Here is a 24,146-nt window from a genome sequence, read left to right as displayed (position 1 = left end):
TATCTTGTAAAATATGAGCTGCTAGCAACCATTTTTCTACAAGTCCTTGGTTAGTTGTTTGTGTCCACCCTAGGAAGACATCTAGCCAGTCTCTTATAGTATGGTCAGCATATTCTTCAACTCTAGCCCCCAACTCAGAAGCAAACCAAACCAATTTTGTCCACTCACATTGGAAGAAATGGTGGATGAGTTCTTCTGGGGCCGACCAACATAAGGGGCAAGTATGGTCCCCCTGAATATTTCTGCTTTCCAACACATCCCCTGTGGGAAGTATGTTCATATACAGCTTTCAAAGGAACATCTATGTGTTAGTTGGCATCTGCAATCCCCACAGAGTTTTGATACTCTTGGTATTGAAGGAGGAGGTAGCTCCTCGCCAATTAGTTATAGTGACAAACTTATAGGCAGATTTGACTGTTAGGAGTCCATTATAGGTGTGCACCCATCTGATCTCATCAGTAGCCCTACTGTTAGGTCTGATCACCACTTGATTGATCATAGTCACTATCTCAGGTGGAAATAGAGACGCCACTTTTTGATAGTCCCAACTTGACCTATCCCTTAGCATCAGGTCTCTTACTCTTAGATCCTCCAGCTCAGGTCTGGTAGGCAGCATTTCTTGTAGTGTTATATGGGCATTGTTTTGAAGAAGCCAAAGTTGTTTCATAGCTTTCACCTTGTCCCCTTTTCTAATACTCCAAATAAGCCCTGGGAGAATGCCTCGTGCAGTTCTATGCACCCCTTTCCATAACCAGGAGGCCCAGGGTGGGGGTTCCTCTTTACTATCAAACCACTGTTTTCCATACACAGCTATAAAGGTCTTCGCCCATATAGATGTAGTGTCCTTGAGAACTTTCCAAGCCAGCTTAGAAAGCATAGCCTTGTTCATGTCCTCAGTTTTCCTCAATCCTAAGCCTCCCAAGGCTTTAGGCTTACATATGCCATCCCATCCAATGGTGTGGAGGCTTTTGCTGTCTTCAGTACCATGCCACCAAAATTGTCTGTATGCTTTATCTAACTTATTGCATGTGGATTTAGGTACTTTGTATGTTGTCATAGCATAGAGGAGGAAAAGCCCTAGAATATAGGGGTAGCTATGAGCCCGGTTTTGGATAAGAGTATTCCTTCCAAGCTTGGCTCAAGACTTTTGCTCTCTCCCTAAGAACTTTTATTTTGCCATGGACTTTGTCTACTTCTTGTAATCAAAGTCATCCTTTTTGCTCTCCTAGATATGACAATGGGTACTCCCAAGTATTTATCTCTCTTGTCAAAGATTCTCATCTTCCAGAATCTCTTAAGAATCTTTTTATGCATTCTATGCACATTTTTGCTACAATGGATGCTAGACTTGTCATAGTTTATCCTCTCGGCCCGTAGGTCATTACAATACTTTTCCAATATACCTTGCCACTCTCAGCCAAACTGGCCTTAGTGAACAAGATAATGTCATCTGCATATAGGAAATGTGTGATAGCGGGAGCATTCCTCCTGATTTTGATGCCATGAATCTTCCCATTATTTTCAGCCTTTGCTATCATTCTAGAGAGAGCTTCAGAGACAATGATAAACAGGTAAGGGGAGAGAGGGTCTCCCTGTCTGAGCCCTCTGTCAGGACTAAAGCTCTCTAGGGGAGAACCATTCAGCAAAACTTTGTAAGAGATAGTAGAGATGCATTGGGAGATGAGTTGTCTCCACTTAGCACTGAAACCTAACTTATTGAAAATATTGTCAAGAAAAGACCATTCTACCCTATCATAGGCTTTTGCCATATCCATTTTAAAGCAACAAAGCCATGTTTTGTTTTCATGCTCTTCATATTATGAAAAATTTCACTGGCAAGCCCAATATTATCACCTATGCTCCTACCCTTTATGAAAGCTCCTTGAAAAGGGGAGACTATCTTATTAATATGTGCCTTAAGCCTATTAGCTAGGATCTTAGCAATAATCTTATAGCAGAAATTACACAGACTAATAGGTCTGAACTTAGACATATGATCAGGATTAGAAACTTTAGGAATTAAAGCTAGAAATGTTTCATTAAATCTAGGGTTCATGCAGCCTTTTTCAAAGAAATCTTTAACACAATTTATAATAGCTGGGCCAACCACCTCCCATCAATTCTGATAGAAAGTTCCTTGGAAGCCATCTGGTCCAGGGGCTTTCAAGGCCCCCATCTTCTTAACCACATGCCAGATGTCCTCCTCAGAGGGGCAGGCTGTAAGGATTTCATTCTCTCTATCAGTAATGCAAGGGGAAAACAAGTTAAAGATATTATCATTAATAGAAGGCTTATCCGAAGCATAAAGATCATCAAAATATTCTTTAACAGCATACCCCACTCTTGTCTTCCTTCTTTCCACACACCCACACTATCTTTAATCCTATTAATGTTATTCTTTCTTCTCCTATACACAGTGGACAGATGGAAGAACTTGGTATTTTTGCCCCCCTCTTTAATCCAATATTGACTTGATTTCTGTTTCCAGAAAACTTCATCTTTGTCATACCAATCAAACAGCCTTGCCTTGAGTAGTTTAGCTTTTTCATGGTTCTGGTAAGAGAAAGGTTTATGGAGTACTCTATCAAGATCTTTTTGAGTTTTCTTTATACTATAAAAGATATTATCAAAGGTTTTCTTATTCCAAGTTTTCAGGCATTGTTCAACACTCTTGAGCTTATGGGCCACTTTCCAGTCAGGAAGGCCACTTTCCACTTTCCAAGCCTGATCAATTACAGGCTTACAAGACTCATCCCTCAGCCACATATAATAAAACCTGAATGGCCTATCAGTAACCTCCATCTTGGGCATAAGATTTAACATTAAAGACAAATGGTCCGAGGTAGCATTTACCATATTTTTAACTAGCATATTAGGAAAAAGATTCAGCCAATCAGCTGTGGCCAGAGCACGGTCAAGACGCTCAAGAATATTATCTTTAACTTTCCTATTATTGTTTTAGGTAAACTTAGGTCCCCTATACCCTAGATCAACCAGGCCTAGCTCATCAATCAAATTATTAAAGTCAAGCATGCACTTATTAAAAGAAGATCGACCCCCAATTTTCTCATCCAGGGATCTAATGACATTAAAATCCCCAAAAAGCAGCCAAGGCCCATGAATATATGGGGCAGTTTCTCTTATCTTAGCCCAGAATATATGTCTACAGCTAGCATTTGGTTCTCCATAGATGAAACTAAAAAACCAAGGATTATTACTTTGATAATTAGAAAGTTTACCTGTGATTTGATTTGTCGTGGCTCCCAGCACCTCAAGGTTTACTCCTGTTTTCCATAAAAGTGCCAACCCACCTCGATGTCCAATAGAAGAAACACAAAAATGGTTATAAAACTTTAGTACTTTGCTTAACATACTAATTTTACTCTCCCCCACTTTGGTTTCAGATAAACAGATGATATCCGGTTGATGTTGCCTCACAAGATCCTTTAGATTTTGAACTGCCATGGAGGAACCTATTCCCCAGCAGTTCTAGGCGTGTATCATTTCTGTTGAGGCAACTGTTTGGGGACAGCTGCCGCGAACCCTGGAGGAGGACCACACAGACCTCCACTACTTGCAGACTTACCACTCTCACCATTAGAACTTCCATCACCACTATACCCACTTGGGGAACCTCTCCTCTTCCTAGATCTTACCTCAAAACCCTGTTGCTTTCCTTTGTTTGCTTGTTGTTGTTTCACTACTGTTGAGTCATCAACTGCCAGAGGCTGGGGTTGTGCAAGTTGAGAGATACTCACATCAGAATCAAACTCACCTTCATCATGACTACCTTGACTGAGGTCCAAAGGCGCATTATCCACTGATACTTCCTCCTGAGAGTCAGCATTAAAAACCACCATGTCCAAGTCTTCTTCTTCTGAAGGATCCTCCTCTTCCTCATCAGTGAAGGCATCTGATGGGATATCCTCCTCTGGTATCTCTGGTCCCCATTGATCTGAGTGAACACTTGAGTCCAGTGATTGATTTGAAATTGATGGTTCAACTGAGTTCCTAGAGTCACTGGAGATGGAGACAATCTAAGCTTCTTCCGGAATCAACAAGTGTCCCAATCCTTTTGCCCTTAAGTCATCTGCCTCTCTCTTTGCTTTCTTTGAGAGTCTTTCAGCCACCCTCAAACTGTGTCTATGCCAGCCACCGTCATCCATCTTTTCCAGATCTCCTCCTAAACCCACCTGTTTCCTTTTGCTTCCCACTTTTAAACCTTTCTTTGTTTGCAAACTTCTCTTAGCTCTTCTTCTTTTGGATCCTCAAGAGGCAAAGGTTTTATACCCCCTACCACGTGTTGGTAGCCTAAGAAATCGAAAAGTGAGATTTCCACCCTCAACATGTAATCTAGCTTGATAGCTCCCATCAATCTCGTTATAATCTAGAAAAGGAATGATGGCCTGGGAAGAGGGAGAGCCAAAATACGGCGCGGCGTGATTCTTCAACAGATCTTTCCTAGTTCCCAAAAACCCACCTCCAACAGCTATTGTCTCTAGCATGCCAGCTTTGTAGCCCACTTGTTCCCATTCTATATCTCGATGATTTCCAGAAACTTCATCTTGTATAGGTTCGGGTCCTATCTCAACATCCCTTGGGTCCCCATCTAGATCCATATTTGCAGCCCCCAACACTGGGGTCCAAACCACAATTGATTTTCCATGGGCCTCAGGTCCACCACGCTTATCCAGACAAAATCCTTGGGGGCCCAAACCTTGGCATTTTCCCTGTCCAACCCAACTCTATACTTTATCTGGGGGCAAAGACCCATCCAAATTTGAACCTCCAATGGTAACTGACACACCAGCCCCATTTTCTTTTCTAGCCATTATGAGTTCTGATTCTGAGGCTTCTCTTTCTTCCGTACTCCAAGTCCTGACCTCCGACACCTTTCCAACCGACGTATCTCTTGCCGGGGTTGATAACAAGCCTGTCCCAGCCCATAGTCTGCGTATCGGAGAACCGCTTTTTCTTGCCGACATTTGGTCAGATCTTAGTTTTTTTGGAGTTCCCGATATTGTTACTGAGGCTGGCCACTCCATTGAAACAAACCGTTGCTCTCAACATGAACGAGAAGTTATTCTTGATGTCTCTGGGGGATCCTCCATATTTGCGCAAATCCATGCTATATTGATCTCTCTGTTTACAGTAATGGATATCATGTCCAATGCAGCCACAGAAGTAACATAAAATTTCCAACTTTTCATATTTGAAAGTGATTGGGAAAACTTCCCCATTTCAGTCCGGAGGTCTAGACCTTTCATCAGCCGTTCTTTAATATCCATTCGAACTCTAACTCTAGCTACTGGGTTTCGAACTCCCCTCTGTAGCAGAGATCAACCTCCTTGAGTTTGCCAAGGTTTTGCCCCACACTCCTAACATTCTCCTCATTTATATGGTCACTTGGGAGTCCATGAATCTGTATCCAAAAATCCACCAGATCGAACTTCTGTGATGTAGCCCAATTTTGTAGATGTTTCCCTTTCTTTACTGAGAAGATGAACCCTTGTATCAACCAAGGGCCATTTGCTTTGACATGCTCTAGCTCGTTCATATTTTCAAACTCCATCTTGTAGAAGCCTTTTGATATCATTTCCACCTTTGTGTTACCCCTAGTTTGCCATCCCCTGTGTAGTTCATCAGCAAGGTCTTGTAAAGAGATGAGTTTACCTCCATACAACTTACCGAGCAGTGTAGTACTTTCTCCTATGTTTTCTACCATATTTTTACAGCCAATGTCCACCACCTTTTTCTCTTTAGAACAGAAGAGATTTTGCATTTCAAACTGGAGTTTCTCAATCTTTTCTCTAGTTAGTCCTCCTTGCACTGAAGAACTTGCCATGTCTCCGTGTAAAGATCCCAACAAACACAGAAAGGACAAAACTTGAAAGGAAAAAACTGTGAACCAAGAGGGGGGGGGGGGGGGTTGGGAGGAGAACTCAAAGCCAAAAATAAAGGTAAGAAAACTAAGAAAATTAAATAAGAGAGCAGAGAGGGGGGAAGAGAAGCTCAAGGGGGGTGGTAGTATACCAAACTAATAGCTCACCAAGGGCAAACTGCTGCATACAGCCCACCTTTCTTACAACTGTATCCTTTCTATGGTTCAGATTATCACTACCAAGATTGTCAAAACAAATGGTGTTCACAGTTTCAGACTTTGAGAAGAAGGGGGAGGAGAGAAGTAAGATTTGCTTTAAGCCGCAGGAGAGATTCTTCCAGTATTTCAATTTTTTGCGTTGTTAGTTGGTTTGGAATCAGGTGATCCCATATTCTGTTGGACATCAACTACTTTATCTGGTTAGATCTAGTGTTTGGTGGTGAAACATGGGACTATTTCAAGTTTTCCACCTCCTAGTTCTCTTGCCCTTCTTCGCTTGTTTTTTGTTCGACACAGTCGGGGTGAATTCTCTTTCATCTTTTTCCTTGGCCCCCTCGAGCCTTGAGTTCACCAACATTTTTGGGCCCGCTCATGCGTGGACCGAAGATCGCAAATATCTCCAAATATCACAAATATCACAAATATTGTTAAAATATCACCGATATTTGTAGTTGTATATATCTCTAAACATATCGTGATATTTATATTTTTTTTTTTCTGAAATCAAGATAAATATTGCAATATATCGGGATATTTTGTACTATGCTCACAAGCACGTACTTCTACTTGACCACTTCCTAAAGTTAACAATATATAAGAAGGAAAGCTTCTAGAGAGTGGAGAAATTGCTTCTTCATCATGATGGGCGGAGGAAGGGGTACTACTTCACAAAGGATCTTTAGTTGGTTGCTTAGTTCTGTGAGTTTGTTCAACAACTGTTTAATTATTCTGAATTTGACGTGCGGAACTCACTAGTTTGTATTCCATCAACATACTTCATATTGAAAAACAACCATGATTGAGCTGCAATTTCAGAACACAACGATAAGCATCAATCAGAAAGTTTCATGGTTTACGGGTACAGCAGGCAACCCCGATGCAGTGCCTTGATTTTAGCTGATCCAACGCTCCATACTATAAAAATGACAGTATGTATTGCCCTCCGTTCAAAACCATAATAACATATACAAGTATACAACTCATCTAATGTAGTCAAAAGGAAATTAAAAGAGAAAACATAAGACAAGTCTTTGTATGATTATGGAAGCAAATCATAGATGCTCAAAAAGAGGGAAATCCCATGAAATTTACTCATCACAAGGAAAAACATAATGATCAATTAGAATTCAAGTTTGCATTCCATCTGCAATCTTGACACTGAAAACCTAGATCCTCCATTAGCACTCACACCAATGTACTCGCCTTTGGAATCCCATTGAGCAAAACACACAATGTACCCTCTATTTGTTTTCATCTTCATCATCAACTCCTCCTATGAACTTTCCTTTCACGAAAACTGCAGGAACCACTATTTTCCACAGTGCCTTCGGTAATTCTTCCTTATACTCCACACTACCATAAAGGTGTCGCACAAAAATTTGAATTTGAATTTGACAAGAACCTAGCTTGTTTCCTCTAAGCGTAGAAGTGTAAATAATAACAGGGTCTTCACTGTGCTTTGACTCGTTGAACTCCGGATAAAACTTTCTATTACTTGAATCATATTGCTAGCTCTCACTTCTGAGGTGCCCTGGAAACTGAAGGGTTAGATAAAATCTATTGAAGCCATAAGTTCATAACCTATAATAGATCGAGCATCTAATATTTAGTTTCAGCAACTGAAAACAAAAATCTTAGGGATAGTGATTGTACCTTCCATCAAAGTAAGGCAGGTGGAACTGTTTGGGGACGGAATCCCGTACTTGTGGAACCATTTCTCATGTTGCTTTCACTTGAGAAGTCATGACAGAAAAAAGGTTTGCGTGGAGTCGGAGGGGGTGTCACACCAACAAGAATATTCACCACATCACTCATGGAAGGTCTGTCTCTGGGCTTTACCTCAATACATAGTAATGCAACTATACATAATCTCCGTGCTGTTTCATTGTCTTTCTTCTCAATGCCACAACCTGTTAAAATTTCGTCTAGTACCCCTTCCTTGAACTTCTCCCAGACTTGTGCTCGAAACGAATTTTTTCCTTCAGAATTTTTTGTCCTGCTTATAAATTCAAATAACATCATGCCAAAGCTGAAAATATCAGCTCTGAAATTTATTTTCTTCGTAGCTCCCATTCGTAACTCTGGGGCATCATAATTGCGTGTCCCTCTGAATCCGGAAGTCAATGTGACATGGCTGTTATCTATGTTATAAAGCGTAGCCAACCCAAAATCGGTAACCTTTGGAGAAAATTTTGGGCCAAGGAGTACATTACCAGCCTTTATGTCACGGTGAATTATTCGTTCATCGCAATCCTCGTGCAAATAGGAGAGTACCTTTGCCGTCTTAATTGCAATATTATACAAATCTTCCCACTGTATGCTACTATCCTTCTCACGATATAATATCTTGTCCAAAGACCCATTCTCGACATATTCATAGACGAGCGCTTTCATTTTAGCCTCAAAGCAAAACCCGTAGAGCTTAGCCAAGTTTCGATGAGAAGTTTTGCTCATCGTGGTTACTTCAGCCCTAAACTCTCTTTCCATGTTATTCATCCCAATATCTTTCATTACTTTAACTGCTATTTCCACACAGTTGGGAAACTTGCCTTTGTACACAGTTCCTGACTCACCAAAACCTAATTTCTCTTTGAAGTTTGATGTAAAGATCTTAAGCTGCCCTTCCGAAAACTGCACCGGTTTCCCTGTTGCCACTTCACTTACTGAACTTTTCCATTGCTTTCGAGATTTCATCCTTACTTTGTATTATCACTTTCACGGCTACTAGACTGTTAAACACTCTTTTGTTAAGCTTGTTCTTCGCTTCTATTTTAGTAATTGGATTGAAAATGCTGCCTATTCGTTTAAAATCTGTTTCTATTTCATCTATCTCACCTTCCTGGTCTTTTACGCTTTGTAGCCAGTCGTCCATTCGTGGGTCGCCTCTTTTTGCCACATTATCTCTTAAAGCTTTTAGGCCACTCATCTCTGTAACTAGTGCTTCAATGTTTTGAGTAAGATGAGCAGTACTGTCCATGTCCATGGTATCAGGTAAAATATTGCTACTGGCCAAGTTGAAGACGAGAAAAAAGTGCTAGCATACAATGACTTAATCACGTCTGAGAAAAGAGAAGGAAAATATGAAAATGAGTTAGTTAGACAAACTCTCAAATTCAAAAAAACAAAAAATTCAATAAAAGAGTAGAAAGCAGACAATATTGGAAACCTTTTATACTTTCAAAAATCTCATTCAGTAAGCAATGGGCTAATGTCAAGATATTTCACTTAAAAAGGGTAGTTCTTGCACACTTCAAAAAAATCTGAATTTCCATACCCCAAGCTCAAACTGAGACTGTGACTGGGTTTTTACACATGTTCACTGGAGATAAACATTCATTGCAAAGAGTTAAATCTTATATATTTAATTTAAATACTTCACTTCAAGTTCCAATTGAACATGCATGAGGAACTTGAAATTGAAGTAAAGTAGAAGGAAGAGAAACAGATCCGTTCAACCCAATCAAACTTAATTATCTGGAGTTTCTGCTACTAAAAGCTTATACTACCTATACCTTTCTTTTTTCCCAAGGCTCCACTCCAATTTCATGCAATGATTGTCATTGCTCCCTACGGGTGAAAATTCAGATTACAGAACAAGTTCACTAATATTTAGGGATTATGTTGCAAGTACTGTTTTTTAACTATGTTGAAGTGTAATCTTACTAGTACACAGAGCATGTTTTGACTTTGAACAATTAAATCTGGGACCATCATCCCTTCAGTTCAGCGTAATTTAATTCTCAACTCAAGGGAAGTTAGAGATGCAATGGTCCATATCATATCTACGTGTATCCAAACAGGTTAAGACAGATGAGCGAGAGGTATACTTAAAAAAATTATGCAAGACATGGACAAGTTCTTACCTGGATCAACTGGACTATCAACTACTTTCCAGTCAAGCTAGTTCTATGATGTACGCTCTAGTTCTTTGTATCTGTGAAAACAATTCAGAGACATTAAGTTTTAATCTTCAGATATAATATGCATTTCATAAGAACAACAAATGAAGGCTTGAAGCCTCGAACGAACACTTACCAAATTATATATCGAGAGTCCAGAGTGAATATGTCAATTTCTCGATTGGTTTATTTTGTTTAGAACTGTTCTTCTATCAGTTTGATGGAGGTTGGGATTTGGCAGGAGAAATGAAATTCTGTGAATCCGCCTATATATGGACCTCTCTAGTTTTTGGTATGGCAATTGGAACAAGTTGAAATTGTTTATACCAAGCAGAGAGGCCTTTGTGAGTCAATATATATACTTCCATTCTGTTATCAAACTAACGCGTGATTTCGTTTTCACATGGTTTTAAATCAAAAATTAAAACTTAAACCATTTCCGACCAATCTTCCTAGTAAGTTCAAGTTAAACGAAAAGTTGTTGTGATGAATACAAGCTTCTTTGCCCTATTGATGCTCAATCGTACTTTTCAATTAATAACTGATTGTCTCCCTTTCACACGGTTTATTAGATATACTAGTAAATGGGCACATGCTTGCACGTGCTAGGAAAGAAAATTGGGGTGGATAAAATCAAAAGAATGAACGCATGTAAATTAGAATAGTAACATATTAAATTTGTTTGAATAGATATACTATGTAACATATTTTAGATTAATACAGGTAGAGGTATGACAAAAAACTTCAATAAGAAAAAAACACTTCAATACGCTAGTTGTGTTCTTTGTCCGATTCAATTTTTGCTGCTCTTCCATGGTGCAAATAAATATATTCGAAGAGGTATTTAACAGCCTATAATTTAGTAAATATTAGTGTATATGCCACAAACTAATGTACCAAAAAAATAGGTATTATGTTGATGAAATTCGCAAATGAACTCTTGGTTGTTTGGCATAACTGCAGGAGCATGGAAAGTTAGAAATTGAATTCTTACAAATGATTGATGTAATGTAATAAAGTGGATTCAGCTCTAATGTTTGCCTGATTTTCACAATAATATCTGAGTGTCATTGTTTGTATTTTTACACGGATGTCAACAACAAATTAGTGAAGAAGGCGACAACCAAGAAGAAACAAAGATACCTCGCAAGGACGAATATGGAATATGGAATGAAAGAATTATTCATAATTATAAAAATGAATTTGATTTAAAAAAAAAAACCGTAAACTATTGCAAAAAGCAAAGAAGAAGTTTATATTTGAAGAATATAAGAATAGTAAGCACGACAACTAATTCTTCTTGTACTACTACGATGTACACTTAGATCTCACCCATATTCACCAAATGGCAATAAAAGATGATACTGTAATGGATCGTAATATCCCGCGGTGTCTGGAATTGGAGGAATATGACCTATATATGTTTGAACTATTATATCTCTTGGTTCCAATAGTTTTGGATCATTATCACCAATCAAGACAGCGGTGACTTGCGATTCTTTTGGCAATATGTGTTCGCTACGATCAGTTTTCAATTCTTTAATGATTAGTCTGCATTGTTGTAAGTCATCCCTCTGTCCAAATTGTCTAAACACACCTATAAATGGATTATTACAATTATCCAAGATAGATTTTATCTTAGAAATAATATGTATATTTAAATTTTCATTTTCAACATGACGATTTCCAATCTCATGATCAGTGTCAAAGACATACAGTTGCAAAAATCTAGGTTTGCTACGAAGGTGTTGGTAAGAGGCTCCTTATTTTGTGATAAATAGAACCCCGTGCACGATATAAAAAAACACTTTCCCTACCACTTGCAATTTTTTTATCTAGGTCAACACCCATCGAAGTAAATGAAAAAACATATGATTGTAAGAACGTATGTTTTCTCTAAAATATTGTCCACATTCACTTTGATCAAGAAACAACTCTTTTAGTTCATTAGCTGTTGTTGGCATTGGAAGATTTATTCTACCCAACTAATTTATGGGGTTTCATGAATAAATCGCTTTGCTCCACAATATTGACAATTTGTCGGATGTTAACATGTTAATGTTAGTTATCCTATCGTCCTATGGATGAACTGTATCATAAAGGCATATTTTTGTTTTTGTTTTTTTTTTCTTTGCTAGAATATATTTGTTAATCTTGGCTCAGAAGATATATTTGTGGTCATTGTCAAAAACAGAATTCACTGACATGGAAGTGGATCTTTCACTATCATAACAACAGAATTTTTAATACAATTCAAGAACTAAACGCGAATAAATTAGAAAATTCTGGACCATTTTGGATGCAATTTGCATTATTAGGGAGAATAGAATGCAAATATAAAAAATAAAATTGCAAGCAATACACTTCCAACACAATGCAACCTACTACTACTCTTACTTTGGCTTCTGCTGACAATCAACTTATCATATGCAAACTGGAGACAAATTTCTTGGTGGCTGCAACAGGAACTTTTATAGCAGAAAAGTAGGATGAGAAAAGGTTATACTTCATTGAAAACGGCGGCAAAGAGGTCCCCCTTGATATAATCATTGTCAACCAAGCTCACCAAGTAGTAACTGCTTTGCACCTGTAATGATATGAATACTATGTTAGTTGACCACGTATTACATGACAAAACTAAGAATTCAGGACAGACTATGAAAAGTTCTGCATTGCTACTATTGCTTCTAAGATTTTCTACAAAGGGAGGCTGCCTCCCCTTTAAGTCACGAGTAACTAAAACGAATCAAGAGTCTGGGCGATGTTACAAAGTTCTGGATATGCACCCATGGAGAAATGATAGGTTTTAAATGGTGTTACCTGTTCCAACAATGTCCTTGATGAATCGTCCTCTGGATTGCTTTTAAGTTTTCCCAAGCACCATTGCATAAATCTTTGATGCATCAAGAACCAAATGAGGAAATATTTTCTCATGGAATTGTTTAAGCTAAAGAAATTGAAAGGCATAGTAATACTATGAAATGGAAATGAAAATCATACATCATGAATATCTTCAACGGATTTTAGTGACACAGCCCATTCCTCTTTAAGTTTCTTGTCACGTGAGCATGGTCTCATAAACTGTCACAGAAGTTACAATACATTACTGGATTGTTCTGGATGAATCAATAGCCAGAATAGCAAAAGTATTTGAGACATACATAGAGCAGTAAATAATTATTTATGAATACTTGGAGCAAAGAAATAAGCCGAGAATATCAAAAGCCATCCCAAGTTCTTTCTTATATTTTGATTGATAAGCTAGCAACATTGTGAAAAATCATGGTACAATTTATGACAATTGTACTTCAACTCTCGAGAAAAATCACACAGAACCATTATAGAGCATACAATTATTTGTAATCCACATGACGACCAAATAACACCCCAAAAAACAAAAATCAAAACACAGTTTATGATTAGTCGTTATCCACATGACAACCAAATAAAACCCTAAAAAAATAAGAACATTACAAAATTTAAATGATAAACTCTTCAGAAGACCCTGACTCTGAGATTGAAACATGAAGTTGCGGGTTGCCAGTCTAGGATAAACTGTAGCATTATTTAAATTGAAACAATCCCTTAAAAAATAAATGCACCTCTGAGTATGATACTGAAAATGAAGCGCGCAACCATACACAATAAGCCTGTAACATGCAGAGTAGCGAATACTTAAAGTGGGAAAAGAAGCCAAAAATAAAACCGAAAAGAAAAATAAAATTAGAGCAGTGAAATACATGTATGAGGAAAGCGAGATTGAATAGAGTTGTGTCCGAGAGAAACGAACATCATTATTATTTTTTTGGGAAAATACGGTGGAAAACCCAAATATAGATTCATGGCCGAGAGTTTCAGAATGTTGTTATTTTTTTTTTGGAGAAGAAGAGGAACGGGTTTTAATTGGCCAAACGGTGTGTCTGTTCTGCGAAGATTATTTTTAAGAGTCTGAATGAGGAGAGTTGTGATTTATGGAGTTGCAAGTCTGAGATTGAAACATGAAGTTGCAGGTGGGTTGCAAGTCTAGAATAAACTGTAGCATTATTTAAATTAAAACAATTCCTTAAAAAGTAAACTCACCTTTGAGTATGATACTGAAACGCGCAACCATACACAATAAGCCTGTAACATGCAGATTAGCGATATTAGCGAATACTTAAAGTGGGAAAAGAAGCAAAAAATAAAACCGAAAAGAAAAAAAAAATCAGAGCAGTGAAATACCTGTATAAGGAAAGCGAGATTACCTAGACGACAATCCTATGTTTGGAGTGACCATGAATACACTGCTGGAGACCCTTCTTTCGTGAGACAGTTGTGATTCCACTTTGAGTAATAGACAGATGGGATACTGAAGAAGACTGACTCTCTTAACTGGCCCAAGAGCCTCAGTAGCTTTCTTCCTATTCTTCGCCATAACCCCCGTTCTTCTTGTTCTTTGCAAATCATTGCGTTTACCAAGATCCTGTATTTAGCTGGCTCAGGAGTGAAGCATATCAGTCTTTAATCCAATCAAATAAGACCAAGCCCTAGCGCCAAGAACGAGTGAACCAAAACCAGTTTGGTCTTTCTGTTCCTCCAGCACCGATGAAAGCTCGCAGCATCAACAACAGCAAATGAACTCCCTTCACCAGTGGGCCTTGGATCTCAACCACCAGACCAGTAGGAGAAGCGGAACGATAAACCCTTATAGGAACCCAGCCCCAAGAGAATGGAAGTGAAAAGGGACGAATCTATCCATCCTATTCTTATCCCACCTATCGATCGGAAATCATGATCATCGCATCAAATTAATACAACAGGAAATCATAATAACGAATATGAAGTTATAAGGTTCTAGTACTAAAGGTATGGTATAGTCACAAATCTATAGACTAAAACAACCAAGGCGTTTCTATAGATTACAACAACCGTAGGCCTGTCTTTATACTGTTTCACTAATTCAATTTTAATCCTATAAAATATTTTCCTTATGGTTACATGAAATCCAACATCAGAAGCATAATGAATCCTTAAAAATAAAATGCATGTTAGAAAAAAAAAAAAGTAAAACTAAATAATATTTTAATAAGAAAGGCCATGACAGAGTAGTAGAGTTGTACCTTCAGTTTGGTTTATACGCCGATGATAAGAAAATATAGGCCCAGAAAGTTTATTGAATTAAAGAAGAAATAGTGGCACTTGCACAAATAGGTTTGACTTTTGGGAGCTAACCTGTTGGTGATGACGCAATTCTCTGGAGAAAAATATATCTGCTGTAAATAAAAGCCAATCAAGTTCAAAGTTGCCCAAGGGTACCTGCACCAGAAAAGTACCTTAATGTTATTTGGAGTTCATATTCAACCCAACACTCTCCACATTGATATAAATGTCAAGGCATAGCAATAGATTACATGTGCATATCTTGATAGAGAAATCCTCTCTTTTAACCACTGTGAAGATGCAGCACATCTTTGCATTCAAATCTTTGCAGACCCAATTTGCCAGCCAAGCGCCTGTAGAACACGAAAAATTGAACAGCCAACAAATGTTTGTTACCATATGCATGCCGAGCATATATACAGCTAGGATAAAAAGCAATTGGATGATACTGGCACTGTTTCAAAAGTTTTTTTTTAAAGTAACATTACCTGGTAGTGGCTATCACGGGCATTGCAAGGAATGCTGACACATGGAAAGTCATTCAAAACACCTATCCCGGACTTCAAAGAATTAAGCTTTGGACATTCAATAACACCAATTGTAGGCCCATGATGTCTGTCATAAGAAAATATGTGTGTTACAAACAGATTGAGCATGTAAGATAAAATAGAAAAGCATATCAACGGGCTATGTGAGTCGTGATCATATATGTTATCTTCCAAAACGATATTGAAACAATTCAGTGTCTGCACAGTAAGCAAGAATTATTCAAGAATGTGACTACAAAGATCAACAGAGGTAATACCACTGATATTATATATTGATTGAACAATGAACTTATGAGTGTCTGCTTCAATGGTATGTAAAGAACACATATGACTATTGGCAGCCACTTTGTTATCAGAAAATCCCATGACAGGAAGCATACTCCTATATAATGTATTCTGATAATAATAATAATAAATCATGTAAGGATCATTTGAGCTCTGTGATTGTATCAGAACGAAATTGTTGTTTTTTTATAGTCACGAGCATATACAAATAGAGCATAACAGAAATCACAAAACTGAGTTAAGAGTTACTCTGAACCTATAGAGGCCACATCAGTAGCTGGGAGACCATATACAACCAGCAAGTCAGCACCAACAGAAAACGAATTTACCCAAAGAAACAAACCTACATGAGTACCCATAGATCTCCTTGGAACTACACTTTAGGATGCTATTGGAGGTCAAGCCATTTAAACTTATAGAGTTCTAGATTCATGAGGTTGGATATTAAATTTAAAGAACTGTACTGCTTCTTTTAAGTATTTGGGGATTATTTGGCCCTGTTTATGAAAATTAAGTTCAAAAAACATAAATTGGAGACCTTCGCTTAATTCAATTGCCATTGTGATACATTTCATACATAATCACACATCAAGAGAATCTTAAAAATTGTGAGAATGTACCGGGTATGTGAGGGAACTTGCACGGGAAAAGGGGACACAGTAAGCCTTTCTGAATTTTCACTACACCAGAAATGGCAAAAAACGACGGTTAAATCCGTCCTAAATCGAGATTTACGACGGGAAATAGTGTCCCAGACTCCGTCGCGAATAGCCCTGTCGTTAATATTAACGACGGGAATGAGTGTAGTAAGTTGAATTAGAACTGCGACGGACTTGAGACAGTTTATGCCGTCGTTAAATATAGGACTCTCAAAACCGTCGTATATTTGTTTTCCAATGCAACTACATGTTTTCAAAACTGGAACTCTACTAACCGTCGTAAATTTGGGTCCTTAGTTTAGGACATGCATTTCCGTCGTACAAGTTTAAGGTAATTTTTTTAATATATATATATTTTTTTGTAGAATCTATTTTTCCAGACCCCCGATTTAAGGTTTCTCAGATGATAAAATCAATTAGTCAAACAACATATTAAAACAACACATTTCAAAAATTGATATATACATTGATAATTTCCAATTTCCAATATCTTCAAGCTTTTGATTGCCAACAACTAGGCTTTCAAAGTATACAAAGAAGAATAAAAACATAATGAAAAAACAATTTGAAATTCCTATCTTCATCACCTTTGCACGCACATTTTGTTCTTTCGTGTGAATCACCAGCAGCGACACCACCACCAAGATGCTTGAAAGCACCAAGTCCATGGCAGCGACACCGGCCAGAAGAAAGCACCGATGAGTGAGCACCCGGCCAAAGAGGTCCATGGCGGCAAAATGACACCAGCAAAGAATAAATGGCAGTGTGCACCCCAAACACACACTCCACCCAGCCCGAAGAGCGGCCTCCAAAGACACAAAGACACCACACCACACTCACTCACCACACAAACCACACTCACTCACCACACTAGCACTTGCACACACTCACACACTACCACCCACGCACACACACACTCACATGCCGCCACCTCGCATTACACACTTTCGGACCACGTGCGGCACCACCACCACACTATGACTAGTATCGGCAACACACCGACCATAAGCGGTTGAGCGGCAAAGACTGGTGTGGCTATAAACACACATGTAATCCTACAAAAGTGCTTTTATTAGCTAGAAACCTTGCTTTCTATGCAGACAATGCAATTTAGACCATAAAAGCATCACAATCAATGTTCAAACACCACGGAAATGTCAGATGTTCTCAAGTAACTTGAAGCTAAAGTACAATCAAAATTTTAACAAACGAAAAGTCGACATCTAAGTCTAGCAAACCAAAGGATAGACATAACAAAATGCAATATTTACGGGAAACGGCAAATACATAATCATACACCCGTCAATAATGATTTATATGCATAATGCTAAAGAAAATGTCCCCAAGCGAATCATAGTTCTTCATTCAGTTTTCACAAAAGTAACATCTTATGCTAGTACTAGCACCTCCATACGTTTTCACCTCCTTAAACCATGCCTCTTTCAGTTACCCAACTAGAACTGTTAAACAAGCCTAGTGTAAATTCAGTGTGAGCATGATCAAACCATCTCATTTTTCCTCATTACTCAATAATGGATTCACAATTAAAGGGAAAAAATCCCTATTATGCATATAATTCTAACATTATCAAAGGATCATTAAAAGAAACTAAACTATAAACGTTCAAGGTTAAGCAAATTACCTTCCGGCAAAGATCCATCTCCTTCTCAACCTTTGCACGCATCTCACGCGAGCTCCCACAACCTTTGCCTTCTCAATCAAGTATTTCCACCATACAACATATATATCCACAATTGCACAGCTATAAGAATCGTTAAATGCATTGGAGCCATAAATTTTATGAATCAAATATGTCTAAGAGAACCCACAATGTAATGTAGACCCTGGTGTACCCGTTACCACAACCAATTGGTGTATCAAACAACCAAAAAAAACATGAAAAAATATATGAAATATTATTAGAGCAGAAAAACTATGAGGCTTACAAACACTAACCATGTTCACTAAGTTAGAATTAGTTTAGCACAACTGAAAAAAAAAACTCCATGGGAACAAAACTATAAACCCTAGAAAACGCGAAAATCATGGTGTTAGAAATTCCAAACACCTAAATCAAACAAACAAAACTTATCTTCATCGACTGTAGCAGTATGGAAACCTTATAAGATCGAAAAGAGAGTACAAAACTGTTGGAATAAACAAAATTGCGTCCTTTATTTCAATGGTTCCACTTCCTGTGAAAGTCATTCCATCAAATCGGTAAAACACAAGCCATTGCTTCTTACTGTCCCCTTCAGGCCAGCAATCCGGTCCACTAGGAGGCATGAGAACTCCATCCAACTAGTCCCAAAAAAAGTACCACTTACCAGTAAGACAACCATACTACTAGAGCAAGAAAAATCTTTGTATAAAAAATTGAGCAAAATAACTTGTAAGAAAAACTGGTTGTAATCTTACTTGAAAAACAAATCCTGGTTTACATGGGCCTTAGAAGATAGTTGAGGTGATTGTGAATTCATAATCAGCTAGAGCATAAAGAACACCTGATTCAACTGCACAAGCCGCTTTCCAACAGCACCAAATGAAGTAACATCGAAAACACAAGGATTGTTCAAGTCAGAAGGAATTGGAGGATCTGCAGGGGATTCAGATTCTGGGGGAGGACCAACAGGGGTCCCCTTATCTGTATGCTTAGACTTATCCTTGTGAAAATGTGTTCTTCCTTCCACATTGCTCAAACTGAAGACTACACAGATGAACAACAGCTGACGGGAGATCCCCGTTATAAGTTTGATTCCAAGAATTGAATAACCAAGTTCACTCAATTTTTTGTTGAAGAGCACTATGTTCTACAAAGCAGATATAAGAAAAAGACACAAATTCCACTTTATAGAGAAGTTGTTGACTGCCACCAAGAAAATGGTAAGAGAAAGAACAAGGCAGGAGGAGCACGCAGTCAGGTCGGTCAGTTCCTTCAAGCATGGACCATTGCAAAGTTGGAAGCGATGGCTGTAATTTATACTACTGAATTCTGTTTTAACGAAGTCTCATGCAAACGGTTCACGTGTCATTCTTCGCTTGATTCTGATATCATTGTAATATGAAATGGTTAGATGCTTTTGAAAAACTTTGGGAGGTGCAATTGCTTCTCTTTGCAATATTTGGCCTGATTTGTTTGTTGGATTTCTTTCCAAAGATCCGAGCATCGGCCTTAAATTTTTTCCGGGGCCTTGTGGTCCAGACTTGGGGTGAACATATACTAAGTTTAAGGTTAATCCTCATTATTCTATCTACAAAAAGAATAATAACATATCCAAAATTAGCAAAGAAGAAAAAAGAAATGTTACCTCGAAGTGAACACGTAGAGCAGACCTGTTCTATAGCTAGCCCGAGTTGAACCATAGTCCGTGGAAGCACACATTTTGCATAGACAAATCGATTAGGTCAAAAATCCATTCCAGTTCCTTTACTAGTAAGGGGAAGTCGAAGCGCTTGAGCTAAAAAGAATTAGGAAAGCTCACACTTCGTAATAAAGATCGAATAGTGACCTTTATCGAAACGAAGGGCTTACTTCGGTTGTTTACAAGAAGCCAACCAAGTGAGTGTGGTACAACTCACAAGTCACAAATTGAGCTATCTATCGATGCTTAACACAAGCAATCCAACTGCTACTAGATTCAATCAACTCATCAATCAGGTCTATCAAATCATAACTAGCACTTGCAAGCTAGAAATAAAGTAAACATCAAAATATATATCGATCAAAAGTCAATATCTATAGGCTTGTGACGAGAAATAGTTAATTAACTACTAAATTTTCTAATACAACAATAACCAACAAAGTTCACAGTACATACCATGTTAAAAAGTTGAAACATTCACTGAATTTCTGCCAGTACTGGTAACTACATAGGTTCACCCAAAACTAATAAAGTAAAATTGTCTAATTTTTACAAAACTAATGGGATTGACCTATAATTATCGTAGTCATGAAAAAGTACACTCAAAAGTAATGAGACAACTTCAAAGAATCCCAATAAGGTAAAGTCAAACAATTCAAACATGAACTCTACTATAAATAAAATCGAACAACTATCCAAAAATCATTTTCAAATTTGTATTCAGTATTTACTAGCTGAAAATCAATATCTAAAAAAAACACTCGTCTTTCAAAGTTTTCATTTCATGTACAACAGATACTAGTTTTAAGTTAATCCTCATTAATCTATCCACAAAAGAATAATAACGGATCTAAAATCGAAAGAACAAAAAAAGTTACCTTGAAGTGAACACGTGAGCGGACCCTCTAGCCTTGAAAGCTGAAAATAAAGTAAACATCATAATATATATATCGAAACCCTAGACCGGAAATTTGGGTTTAGAAATTGAGGTCCGGAAAAAAAAAAAAACGAAAATTGATGATAGAGAGAGAGGGGAATACCAAAACTTTAGAGAGAGATGGGGGGTTACCAAACTTGAGAGATACCGATTTGAGAGAGATTTGAAGCTCTCTAAATCACTCCTGCCAAAGCTTTACTTCAGAGCCCACCCACCCAAGCCCTCAATTTCCTTACACTAGGGTTAAGGTTACTGAAAGAAGAAAAAAAAGTATTGAGGCGGGATAGTGAAATATTGGGCTCACCTTCTCTCTGAAAATTCATCTACGACGGTCACCGAAAATGGGAAAGACAATAAATCTCGTCTCTAATTTGGAACGATAACTAATGTCCTGTAGTCAACCTTAGTCAACCTAAACAACAAATACGACGGGGTCCAAACAATTTAGGACGGCATTTCTCATTCTTAATTAGAGACGGGGTATATAGTCCTTAGAGTGTGTCCTATTTCCAGAATTCTGGTGTAGTGTTTCCAATCAACTCGTTGCTTCCAATTTAAGTAAAACCTCATTTTTCTTTGGACCGGGAACCAGAACTTCCACATGCTGCAGCGACCACAAATATATAGGCCGGATCTTCTCCACCGGGTGTAAAAGATCACATTTTACACCTTACAAAAGTAAATTGACACCTGTCCTCATATTTCACACCCAAAACAAAGGGAAGTAACGGTGTTAGATAAAGCTTGAAAAAAAAAAAAAAAAAAACTACAAATCACTAAAAATAAGGAAAGATGTTGCCAAATATCCAAAACAAGATTCGAGCTCTTCTTTGAGATTGCTGAGAACAAAGAAGACTATAACAAGTTCTATGAGGCTTTCAAAAAGAACCTAAAACTTGGTATCCATGAGGACTCCCAAAATAGAACCAAGCTTGCTGAATTGCTCAGGTATCACTCAACCAAGAGTAATAGATCAACACTATTAGTCAGCACTTTGGTGAAGACAAAGTGAATTGAATGAGTAATAGATCAGCACTATTAGTCATCAGCACTTTGGTGAAGCCCATGGGTGTTATCAGTCATGCCTTACACTCAAGCTGCAAATAACATTCAATGAGACATGCATAAAATCATCCCTGTTGTGGGATATATGCAAGGCAAAAGTTTCTGTCAAGCAAGCTAGTTTAGCCTATTTTTGCTTCAAATCCATGTAAAACCAAGTAATTTAAGGAAAACAATGTTCTTAATTTCATTGCTGAAGTTAGGCCTTACAAAGTTACAATGTACTAAGTTGTAAAATTTATGTGTCATTTGAACCTTCTTCTACAATTATTTTTATCTAAAATTTGTGATGAGTAGTGAGGAAAAAATGAATGTATCAAATCTGGAAGCATTTTTTGTGGAGGTTATCACACCTTCTTTTCTTTTTGTTTCTCCATTTTCCTTTGAAGTAGAGAGAGAGAGGGCGAGAATGTGGAGATAAAGTGATAAACCAAACCACGCACGGAATCTCTCTAGTTTGTAGCCGTTTTTTTTTTTTTTTTTTTTTTTTTTTTTTTTGATTTTATCTAACACTGTTAACTTGTCATTTTACACTACTAGTCTATCCACTAAATTGATGCGTCAAGCATTCAGGATAGTCAATAGTGTAGTAAGATGTCTTTCTTGTTCTGTCTGATGGCGAAGGGATCAAAGATGCAACTTAAATTTGTTGGTCAATCCTCCTTGACGTCCTTTTGGTGATATGGCTTGGTCTAACAGTAGTGTTATCGTAAGAATAGTTTAATGTTATCCAACTACTTGAATATACATCAAATTTATTTATTCCCATTTATGTATGTATGCAGATACTGATGTCGATCTCATCGGGAACTCAACGAGGTGACGATCCCACTACAATTGAACCCAGTTTCTTCTTCGTATACACTTTGAACGCTTATGATCTTCGAGGCAGGCTCGCTGATACTGAACAGCAACAACTCATCTTGATAAAGAACTTTGCATCCTCAAAGACGTGCACCCCACAGTATCTCCTTCAGATTGGCCTCAATTCGTCACAAGGCCCACGAGCAAACCTTGTTGTTGCCGACTATGCTCTCAATACCTGCCTCTCCACCCTCCTTTCTTCCCCATCTCCCGACTACAAAATTGTTGCCCTTATTGTGCGGAAACTAATTGGGCTTGCTGGGTTTAAGAAAGTAGATGCAGAGGATGAGGCATATGGTGTCTATAAGCAAGCATATCAGATCATAATAGGGTTGAAGGAGGGGGAAAATCCATCTGAAGAGGCAAAATGGCTCTCCATGACTGCATGGAATCGTGCAGCACTACCTGTACGACTTGGGCAGAAGGCTAATGCAAACAGATGGATGAGGATTGGGTTGGAGTTTTCTCAGCGTATGTCCGAGATGGTAAAGTACACTGGAAGTATGGAGCAGTTCCTTACTAGCTTTGAGCAGAACTTCAATGCCCCCCATTGAATTTAGGAAATTCAATTTGGGCTTTGAGTTGTGGGCTTTAAACAGTGTCTAATTTCAATTTGGGTTTTGAATTGTGGGCTTTGAACAGTGTCAATGGCTAATTTTGTAATTTCCACAGAAAAAGGGTATTTAGGACAATTCATGATCTTTGACCAGTCAACTGACGGAAACTGTTGGTTGACTCCTATTGACTGTCAAATTGGGGGGGAAATCCTAATTTCAATTATTATGGGGGGTAATCCTAATTGCAACTACTGGTGGGGGGGTATGTCAATATAACCCTTTTTTTGTTTTTTGGATTTTATCTAACACTGTTAGTTGGGTAAACTTTTGGGGTTAAATGAGTGGACAGGTGTCAATAATTCTTTGTAAGGTGTAAAATGTGATCTTTTCCACCCGGGCGGAGAAGATCTGGCCTCTTTATTTATATTAACTTCAAGAAAATAAAACAATAACTTTTACAGTTTTTACAAATAAAAGTTACCTTTTAAAAGGCAAAGAAGCAAGAACACCATAACCTTCGTACCAAAACAAGTATGCATAAGTTTACCACCCATAATAGAAGTAACTTTTAGAGGGTAGAAATGGAAAGTTCTAAAAAGATGATTAAATGAAAAAGATTATTAGAAAACGAAGATGAAAAAAAAGTCCTACTTTTGATTCTGAATATGGAAACAGATGTTTGATTTATGTTCATTTGGAAGTTTTTGTGGGACGTGAACTTTTCGGGTAACAGA

The 24,146-nt window shown here is 37.9% G+C and overlaps 3 protein-coding genes and 2 long non-coding RNA genes across 15 annotated transcripts; 1 reads left to right on the top strand and 4 right to left on the bottom strand.

Annotated features, from left to right (window-relative positions):
- Positions 1-5,305: 5,305 nt before the first annotated feature.
- On the bottom strand, positions 5,306-5,845 carry LOC147505623 (uncharacterized). The gene has a single exon (XM_086605592.1). The coding sequence runs from the start codon at positions 5,843-5,845 to the stop codon at positions 5,306-5,308; it is 540 nt and encodes a 179-aa protein (XP_086461718.1).
- A 1,171-nt stretch (positions 5,846-7,016) lies between these two features.
- LOC147505622 (G-type lectin S-receptor-like serine/threonine-protein kinase At1g34300) lies at positions 7,017-10,484 on the bottom strand. 3 transcript variants are annotated; one of them, XM_086558110.1, is made up of 4 exons: positions 10,136-10,484; positions 9,964-10,034; positions 7,754-9,159; positions 7,017-7,621 (listed from the first exon to the last, which is right to left on the bottom strand). In XM_086558110.1, the coding sequence occupies exon 3, from the start codon at positions 8,792-8,794 to the stop codon at positions 7,760-7,762; it is 1,035 nt and encodes a 344-aa protein (XP_086414236.1). In that variant the 5' UTR covers positions 8,795-9,159; positions 9,964-10,034; positions 10,136-10,484; the 3' UTR covers positions 7,017-7,621; positions 7,754-7,759. The 3 variants fall into 3 exon arrangements, with proteins under 3 accessions (XP_086414236.1, XP_086414235.1, XP_086414237.1); XM_086558109.1 differs by having other exon boundaries at positions 7,017-7,631; positions 10,136-10,329; XM_086558111.1 differs by having other exon boundaries at positions 7,017-7,638; positions 10,136-10,327.
- A 1,716-nt stretch (positions 10,485-12,200) lies between these two features.
- LOC147505621 (uncharacterized) lies at positions 12,201-16,650 on the bottom strand. Of its 9 annotated transcripts, none has more exons than XR_015193413.1 (10): positions 16,592-16,650; positions 15,627-15,753; positions 15,390-15,491; positions 15,211-15,294; positions 14,221-14,753; positions 14,080-14,121; positions 13,602-13,649; positions 13,000-13,080; positions 12,820-12,892; positions 12,201-12,586 (listed from the first exon to the last, which is right to left on the bottom strand). It is a non-coding gene; the product is annotated as an uncharacterized LOC147505621 (long non-coding RNA). The 9 variants fall into 9 exon arrangements; XR_015193411.1 differs by having other exon boundaries at positions 14,244-14,753; XR_015193414.1 differs by lacking the exon at positions 13,602-13,649.
- A 1,822-nt stretch (positions 16,651-18,472) lies between these two features.
- On the bottom strand, positions 18,473-19,610 carry LOC147505620 (uncharacterized). The gene is made up of 2 exons (XR_015220637.1): positions 19,049-19,610; positions 18,473-18,931 (listed from the first exon to the last, which is right to left on the bottom strand). It is a non-coding gene; the product is annotated as an uncharacterized LOC147505620 (long non-coding RNA).
- Positions 19,611-22,490: 2,880 nt separating this feature from the next.
- LOC147505619 (TPR repeat-containing protein ZIP4-like) lies at positions 22,491-23,532 on the top strand. The gene is made up of 2 exons (XM_086558106.1): positions 22,491-22,700; positions 22,777-23,532. Exons 1-2 carry the CDS (start codon positions 22,674-22,676, stop codon positions 23,407-23,409), a joined length of 660 nt encoding a protein of 219 aa, XP_086414232.1. The 5' UTR covers positions 22,491-22,673; the 3' UTR covers positions 23,410-23,532.
- Positions 23,533-24,146: the final 614 nt, after the last annotated feature.

The sequence above is a fragment of the Coptis chinensis genome, chromosome 4, assembly GCF_015680905.1.
Source record: "Coptis chinensis isolate HL-2020 chromosome 4, ASM1568090v1, whole genome shotgun sequence".
Classification (NCBI taxonomy): Eukaryota; Viridiplantae; Streptophyta; class Magnoliopsida; order Ranunculales; family Ranunculaceae; genus Coptis; species Coptis chinensis.
Note: the sequence above shows the minus strand (reverse complement) of the source record. Positions and strands in the feature narration are given on the sequence as shown.